This window comes from Coregonus clupeaformis, unplaced genomic scaffold (genome assembly GCF_020615455.1).
Source record: "Coregonus clupeaformis isolate EN_2021a unplaced genomic scaffold, ASM2061545v1 scaf0090, whole genome shotgun sequence".
NCBI lineage: Eukaryota > Metazoa > Chordata > Actinopteri > Salmoniformes > Salmonidae > Coregonus > Coregonus clupeaformis.
In genome coordinates this window covers 787,981-797,407 of record NW_025533545.1, presented here as the reverse complement: position 1 = coordinate 797,407, position 9,427 = coordinate 787,981, and the positions used below count along the sequence as shown (strand labels likewise).

Here is a 9,427-nt window from a genome sequence, read left to right as displayed (position 1 = left end):
GAAGGTGTGTGTGTGTGTGTAGTTGAAGGTGTATGTGTGTGTGTAGTTGAAGGTGTGTGTGTGTGTGTGTAGTTGAAGGTGTATGTGTGTGTGTAGTTGTAGGTGTGTAGTTGAAGGTGTGTGTGTGTGTAGTTGTAGGTGTGTGTGTGTGTAGTTGTAGGTGTGTGTGTGTAGTTGAAGGTGTGTGTGTGTGTGTGTAGTTGTAGGTGTGTGTGTGTGTGTGTAGTTGTAGGTGTGTGTGTGTGTGTGTGTGTAGTTGAAGGTGTGTGTGTGTGTGTGTGTGTGTGTAGTTGTAGGTGTGTGTGTGTAGTTGAAGGTGTGTGTGTGTGTGTGTGTAGTTGAAGTGTGTGTGTGTGTGTGTGTGTAGTTGAAGGTGTGTGTGTGTGTGTGTAGTTGAAGGTGTGTGTGTGTGTGTGTGTGTAGTTGAAGGTGTGTGTGTGTGTGTGTAGTTGTAGGTGTGTGTGTGTGTGTAGTTGAAGGTGTATGTGTGTGTGTAGTTGAAGGTGTGTGTGTGTGTGTGTAGTTGTAGGTGTGTGTGTGTGTAGTTGAAGGTGTGTGTGTGTGTGTGTGTAGTTGAAGGTGTATGTGTGTGTGTAGTTGAAGGTGTGTGTGTGTGTAGTTGAAGGTGTATGTGTGTGTGTAGTTGAAGGTGTGTGTGTGTGTGTAGTTGAAGGTGTGTGTGTGTGTGTGTGTGTGTAGTTGTAGGTGTGTGTGTGTAGTTGTAGGTGTGTGTGTGTGTGTAGTTGAAGGTGTGTGTGTGTGTGTGTGTGTGTAGTTGAAGGTGTGTGTGTGTGTGTGTGTGTGTGTGTGTGTGTAGTTGAAGGTGTGTGTGTGTGTGTGTGTGTGTGTGTGTGTAGTTGTAGGTGTTTCTGTGTCCGGTCCTCAGACCTCTACAGCAGTATCAGAACCCAGGCCTTGTTTCTGCAGCGCCTCCTCTCGCTTCATCTTGGGCTTCTCTGTCCGTGTGTGCCACACCAACACCTGTCAATCACACACACATTAATACACTACCGACATCACACACACATTAATACACTACCGACATCACACACACATTAATACACTACCGACATCACACACACATTAATACACTACCGACATCACACACACATTAATACACTACCGACATCACACACACACACATTAATACACTACCGACATCACACACACACACATTAATACACTACCGACATCACACACACACACACATTAATACACTACCGACATCACACACACACACATTAATACACTACCGACATCACACACACACACATTAATACACTACCAACATCACACACACACACATTAATACACTACCAACATCACACACACACACATTAATACACTACCGACATCACACACACATTAATACACTACCGACATCACACACACATTAATACACTACCGACATCACACACACACATTAATACACTACCGACATCACACACACATTAATACACTACCGACATCACACACACATTAATACACTACCGACATCACACACACATTAATACACTACCGACATCACACACACATTAATACACTACCGACATCACACACACATTAATACACTACCGACATCACACACACATTAATACACTACCGACATCACACACACACACATTAATACACTACCGGCATCACACACACATTAATACACTACCAACATCACACACACATTAATACACTACCAACATCACACACACACACATTAATACACTACCGACATCACACACACACACATTAATACACTACCGACATCACACACACACACATTAATACACTACCGGCATCACACACACATTAATACACTACCGACATCACACACACATTAATACACTACCGACATCACACACACACACATTAATACACTACCGACATCACACACACATTAATACACTACCGACATCACACACACACACATTAATACACTACCGACATCACACACACATTAATACACTACCGACATCACACACACACACATTAATACACTACCGACATCACACACACATTAATACACTACCGACATCACACACACACATTAATACACTACCGACATCACACACACATTAATACACTACCGACATCACACACACATTAATACACTACCGACATCACACACACATTAATACACTACCGACATCACACACACACATTAATACACTACCGACATCACACATACACACACATTAATACACTACCGACATCACACACACATTAATACACTACCGACATCACACACACATTAATACACTACCGACATCACACACACACACATTAATACACTACCGACATCACACACACATTAATACACTACCGACATCACACACACACACATTAATACACTACCGACATCACACACACACACATTAATACACTACCGACATCACACACACACATTAATACACTACCGACATCACACACACATTAATACACTACCGGCATCACACACACATTAATACACTACCGGCATCACACACACACACATTAATACACTACCGACATCACACACACATTAATACACTACCGACATCACACACACATTAATACACTACCGACATCACACACACATTAATACACTACCGACATCACACACACACACATTAATACACTACCGACATCACACACACACATTAATACACTACCGACATCACACACACATTATACACTCCATCACACACACATTAATACACTACCGACATCACACACACATTAATACACTACCGGCATCACACACACACACATTAATACACTACCGACATCACACACACACACATTAATACACTACCGACATCACACACACATTAATACACTACCGACATCACACACACATTAATACACTACCGACATCACACACACACACATTAATACACTACCGACATCACACACACACACATTAATACACTACCGACATCACACACACACACATTAATACACTACCAACATCACACACACACACACACACACACATTAATACACTACCGACATCACACACACACACATTAATACACTACCGACATCACACACACACACATTAATACACTACCGACATCACACACACATTAATACACTACCGACATCACACACACACTAATACACTACCACATCACACACATAATACACTACCGACATCACACACACACACATTAATACACTACCGACATCACACACACATACCCCCCACCCCATTACCCAGCCACCACCTCCCCCCCATTACCCAGCCACCACCTCCCCCATTACCCAGCCACCACCTCCCCCCTTACCCAGCCACCACCTCCCCCCATTACCCAGCCACCACCTCCCCCCTTACCCAGCCACCACCTCCCCCCATTACCCAGCCACCACCTCCCCCCTTACCCAGCCACCACCTCCCCCCATTACCCAGCCACCACCTCCCCCCCATTACCCAGCCACCACCTCCCCCATTACCCAGCCACCACCTCCCCCCATTACCCAGCCACCACCTCCCCCCATTACCCAGCCACCACCTCCCCCATTACCCAGCCACCACCTCCCCCCATTACCCAGCCACCACCTCCCCCCATTACCCAGCCACCCCCCTCCCTTACCCAGCTACTCCTCCCCCCGTCCCACACACACACCTTAGTACAATTCTCTGCCTTAGGTTCCAGTTCTTCCATGGTAACCAATCCCTGCAGGAAGCTGCTTTCCAGGAACCCCATCGGTGCGTCGCCGTCGAAACACGCGTCCTGATTGGCGATCACCAGCTTGAGCGACACGGCGAAGCCAGCCATGTCCAATGGGAAGGGGCGGCTGGGGCGCCAGCCAGTGTGGAAGCGTACGACTTTCCCCCCCTCGACCACGGGTCTCTCATATCTCATCCCTCCCACCAGGCCGACTGGCCACACAGAGACACGCTGGGTACCACGCATCTAGAGGGAGAGAGATGTTACAGAGACAAGCTGGGTACCATACATCTAGAGAGATGTTAGAGACACGCTGGGTATCACGCATCTAGAGGGAGAGAGATGTTACAGAGACACGCTGGGTACCACGCATCTAGAGGGAGAGAGATGTTACAGAGACACGCTGGGTACCACACATCGAGAGAGATGTTACAGAGACACGCTGGGTACCACACATCTAGAGGGAGAGAGATGTTACAGAGACACGCTGGGTACCACACATCTAGAGGGAGAGAGATGTTACAGAGACACGCTGGGTACCACGCATCTAGAGGGAGAGAGATGTTACAGAGACACGCTGGGTACCACACATCTAGAGAGATGTTAGAGAGACACGCTGGGTACCACACATCTAGAGGGAGAGAGATGTTACAGAGACACGCTGGGTACCACGCATCTAGAGAGATGTTAGAGAGACACGCTGGGTACCACACATCTAGAGAGATGTTAGAGAGACACGCTGGGTACCACACATCTAGAGGGAGAGAGATGTTACAGAGACACGCTGGGTACCACACATCGAGAGAGATGTTACAGAGACACGCTGGGTACCACACATCTAGAGGGAGAGAGATGTTACAGAGACACGCTGGGTACCACACATCTAGAGAGATGTTAGAGAGACACGCTGGGTACCACACATCTAGAGGGAGAGAGATGTTACAGAGACACGCTGGGTACCACACATCGAGAGAGATGTTACAGAGACACGCTGGGTATCACACATCTAGAGGGAGAGAGATGTTACAGAGACACGCTGGGTACCACACATCTAGAGGGAGAGAGATGTTACAGAGACACGCTGGGTACCACACATCTAGAGAGATGTTACAGAGACACGCTGGGTACCACACATCTAGAGAGAGATGTTACAGAGACACGCTGGGTACCACACATCTAGAGAGAGATGTTACAGAGACACGCTGGGTACCACACATCTAGAGAGAGATGTTACAGAGACACGCTGGGTACCACACATCTAGAGAGATGTTAGAGAGACACGCTGGGTACCACACATCTAGAGAGAGATGTTACAGAGACACGCTGGGTACCACACTATCGAGAGAGATGTTACAGAGACACGCTGGGTACCACACATCTAGGAGAGAGATGTTACAGAGACACGCTGGGTACCACACATCTAGAGGGGAGAGAGATGTTACAGAGACACGCTGGGTACCACACATCTAGAGAGACGCTGGGTACCACACATCTAGAGGGAGAGAGATGTTACAGAGACACGCTGGGTACCACACATCTAGAGAGATGTTACAGAGACACGCTGGGTACCACACATCTAGAGGGAGAGAGATGTTACAGAGACACGCTGGGTACCACACATCTAGAGAGAGATGTTACAGAGACACGCTGGGTACCACACATCTAGAGGGAGAGAGATGTTACAGAGACACGCTGGGTATCACACATCTTGTGTGATGTTACAGAGAGACGCTGGGTACCACACATCTAGAGAGATGTTACAGAGACACGCTGGGTACCACACATCTAGAGAGATGTTACAGAGAGACGCTGGGTACCACACATCTAGAGAGATGTTACAGAGAGACGCTGGGTACCACACATCTAGAGGGAGAGAGATGTTACAGAGACACGCTGGGTACCACACATCTAGAGAGAGAGAGATGTTACAGAGACACGCTGGGTATCACACATCTTGTGTGATGTTACAGAGAGACGCTGGGTACCACACATCTAGAGAGATGTTACAGAGACACGCTGGGTACCACACATCTAGAGAGATGTTACAGAGAGACGCTGGGTACCACACATCTAGAGAGAGATGTTAGACACGCTGGGTACCACACATCTAGAGGGGGAGGGGTGGAAAGGGAGGGGAAGAAGAAGAGATGTTACAGTCAAGTTTTAAACTAGTCAACAAGAATGCAAGTTAGATATAGCTCTTAAATGTTGTGGTTCACTTTGGAAGCTAAACTTCAATATGTCTTGTTGGTTGTCAAATCAATTTAACCATACCAATTTCAAGTCTATTTCTTGAAAAGAGGAAGTTATTTCAGAATATTTAGGACAGTTAGCTGGCTATCTCATTGATCCCTCTTCCTGGCACCGCCCCCAGGGGGACAACAATGAAAAGGGTGAAGAGATAGAAGATGCCAGATCCCGTGTCGCCATCTCCTACCTCCTCAAAGAGCTGCAGGCTGTAGGTGTTGTCGTCGTCAGCGAAGTAGACCACGCCCAGCTGTGTGTCTGCTCCAGGCTGCCCCCTCCTGTCCTCTCTCAGCCACCGTAGCCCCTCGTTCCTCTGCTCCGCCCCGCGGGGCTTCAACCAGCTAGGGTCACCCTGGGGGGAATAACCAATCAATAAATCAAACGATAAATCCAATCAATAAATAAATATGGTCATTTAATGAATCCTTCGTTTAATTTAAAATGTAGACTCTGTAGGAGTCTGTAAGTGAGTAAATAAGGTTGTGCATCAGATTTCTTTATATAATAATAATATAATAATATGCCATTTAGCAGACGCTTTTATCCAAAGCGACTTACAGTCATGTGCGCATACATGTTTACGTATGGGTGGTCCCAGGGATGGAACCCACTACCCTGGCGTTACAAGCGCCATGCTCTACCAATTGAGCTACAGAGGTTAGCTATCTAGGCATTGTGAGATCTGGCAGACGACTGCAAAATAGTGGGCCTGGTCAGCAACCAAATCTGAACCCACCTCCTGTAGTTTGCGGTCGCGTGGCGTGGGGGTGTGGAGGTGTGTGTAGGCCAGGCCACTGGAGGCCAGGAACCCAGAGACCAGAGGGGTTTTATGGGGAGAGTCTTCCACCAAGATCCAGTGGATCTGAGGGACATGGAGAAATGTCTGGGCTAGCCGGGTTAACTCTGCTTTCTGGACAAACCTAGAGAAGGGGATGGAGAAAATGTTAGAGATGGAGGGAGGAAGGGAAAGAGAGAGTGAAGAGAACAGGCGGTAGAGAAAGTGTGTGTCTCTCTCTCTGTCCATCTTCCTACCTGGTGTAGGTTGGTGTGATGACGTAGATGGTGGGTTGGGACGGTTTAACTGCTAGTTTCTGGGGTGGTTTAGTGGCCTCAGCCTTCCTCATCTGTTCCTGCAGCCGATGCAGTTCCCCCCGCAGACGAGAGATAGTACGGTCCTTGGGCATGTCATGTTCTGCACAGTCACAGCGCTGGCCTGGGGACAGAGACAGGTTATACAGTCAGTTAAGGTGTCAATTGAAATGCAGCTCAATTCCTGTCTCCTATTCAGTGCACTACTTTTGACCAGGGACTATATCTCATGGAAGTAAAAGCTAGTTAGGACCAAAGCCATATATTTATATTTCTTATTTACAAAGGTATGGCTCTGGTTAGGCCTGTGTTCACCAAACAACGATCTGTGATGCTTTCCTGCGAGACTACTGATCTATGAGCACTTCATAGGACTGTCAGTGATTACAAAGGAAAGGAGACACCGAGAGGATACACAGAGGATACAAGGGAAAGAGAAGACAAGGAAAGGAGACGAGGAAAGAGAAGACGAGGAAAGAGAAGACGAGGAAAGGAGATGAGGAAAGGAGAGATATACATTTTCTTTCCTCTTTTTTTTTTACATTTTTTAATTTTTTTTATATATTCCCCTTTATTACTTTCCAACCCCACCACCCTTTCCCTACTTGGAGTAAACAACAATGCTTAGGCCTCTACTTCCAGCTTATACTTACTATCTACATTTTATGGACACAGTCAATTTTACAATAATTATATTTTGTTAGTTTTTTCTCCTGAACTTCTTCTACTCTCATATATACAGTCTTACCCAGCTGCATGAGAGCGTAGATGAGGCCCATAAGTGAGACCATGAAGTACAGGACAAACACAGTCTTCAGTTTTAACTTCATCCTCGTAGCCATGGCAACCCGCCGGCTACACACACACACACACACATTGGACAGAAAACCAATTGGTCAGAAGAAACACACAAGCCTACCACTAGACACGCAAACCAATTACTTGTCTGTTTCTGCTTAGCCAAGTAAACTGCTTTGTTTTTTGTCATGAGTATGCTGGCCACTCATGAGACGGCGAAAGAAGGGAAAGGTAGCTATGTCTCGCTGTGTTATTAGTTAGCTAACGTTACATTCTCGGTTAGCTAGTTACTAGCTATGTAGTCTTGTTTGCTGGCAAGCCAGGGAGATATTGCTAGCTAGCTACCTAGCCCGGTGTTAGCCAGGTTTAGAGCTAGTTAGACATTGTCGTTAGCCATCTATGGGCACTTACCGGGAATAACGTCGTTAATAGTATTAGGTCTTGTGACGCACCAATGTCCACATTTCTTCATTTATGACATTTTGGGGAAGGCATTCGTTATAAATGCACCCAATTAGATGGGCGATAATTCATTCAGTTAGAGAGCTACGTATGACATATTTGATGGATACCAACAACTTCCGGCTTGAAGGTACAGCACACAAAAAATCCCCCGGAATAAAGTTGGCATGAAGAAAGTTTCCGGCTCCACTACTACATTTCACAGAACGCGGCAAGAAATTCAAATGAAAAGTTATAAATACGTCTCAAATGTCCCCTCATGTGCACACCCTGAGTGGAGCATCGGCAGCCACTCCGGTCCCAGCTCGAAAACTCAAGGCTGCATTTTGCCTTCTCCTACAGTTCTCAGCGATGAGCTCCGCCCACCACTGGCTCATGTGAACTACAATCACCAATCATGACGCTGTGTTTGAACCTTTCCAAACATATGCCCTTATCTTTCATCAAAGAGAACGAATCCTTAAAATGAAAAATTACTGTAGCAGTTTTGCAAAGATCCATACAGTTATGGGTCCCTCCATCCGACTAAACTACACTTCCACTACACTTACTGAGTTATGCTTACACATAGGTGTTCAGACCATTCACGTTTATAAACACAGGGTAGCTACAGTTATTGTTATTTGTGGTCATAAACATTATTTTGAGTTAATTCTATGAGGGGGGAGGGTGTTCAATTTATTAGCCAGTACAAGGGGAGGGTCATGTGAAAATATGTTTTCAGTTGGGGGGCTTACATTTTGTTGCTTCAAATCAGTGCGCACGGGAGCACTCTGTCATTGTCTATCCCTCCCTCCATCAATTCCATTCAAATTGCATCCAAAATAGAGCATCCTGTTGAAAATGTATATATATATATATATATATATAAATGTATATATATATATATATATATACAGTGCCTTCAGGAAGTATTCAGACCCATTGACTTTTTCCACATTTTGTTACGTTACAGCCTTATTCTAAAATGGATTAAATAACAAAAATTCCTCAGCAATCTACACACAATATCCCATAATGACAAAGGGAACAAAGGTTGTTCGAAATTTTTGCAAATGTATTAAAAATAAATAAACAGAAATACCTTATTTACATAAGTATTCAGACCGTTTGCTATGAGACTCGAAGTTGAGCTCAGGTGCATCCTGTTTCCATTGATCCTCCTTGAGATGTTTCCACAACTT

General features: G+C 45.7%; 1 protein-coding gene across 2 annotated transcripts; it reads right to left on the bottom strand.

The window, feature by feature from the left end:
• Nucleotides 1-791: 791 nt before the first annotated feature.
• Nucleotides 792-8,573, bottom strand: b3gat3 (beta-1,3-glucuronyltransferase 3 (glucuronosyltransferase I)). Of its 2 annotated transcripts, XM_041867914.2 has the most exons (7): nucleotides 8,193-8,573; nucleotides 7,732-7,838; nucleotides 6,927-7,107; nucleotides 6,631-6,814; nucleotides 6,085-6,246; nucleotides 3,603-3,893; nucleotides 792-981 (listed from the first exon to the last, which is right to left on the bottom strand). In XM_041867914.2, exons 2-7 carry the CDS (start codon nucleotides 7,823-7,825, stop codon nucleotides 883-885), a joined length of 1,011 nt encoding a protein of 336 aa, XP_041723848.1. In that variant the 5' UTR covers nucleotides 7,826-7,838; nucleotides 8,193-8,573; the 3' UTR covers nucleotides 792-882. The 2 variants fall into 2 exon arrangements, with proteins under 2 accessions (XP_041723848.1, XP_041723849.1); XM_041867915.2 differs by lacking the exon at nucleotides 7,732-7,838.
• Between the last annotated feature and the right edge of the window lie 854 nt (nucleotides 8,574-9,427).

Excerpts from the sequence above, each read along its gene's own strand:
- b3gat3 (XM_041867914.2), bottom strand. The coding sequence starts at position 7,825 with ATGGCTACGAGGATGAAGTTAAAACTGAAGACTGTGTTTGTCCTGTAC. Across the intron at positions 7,108-7,731 it reads CTACGCTCTCATGCAGCTGG|GCCAGCGCTGTGACTGTGCA; the intron begins GTAAGACTGTAT and ends CTCTGTCCCCAG. Across the intron at positions 6,247-6,630 it reads GCGACCGCAAACTACAGGAG|GGTGACCCTAGCTGGTTGAA; the intron begins GTGGGTTCAGAT and ends TATTCCCCCCAG.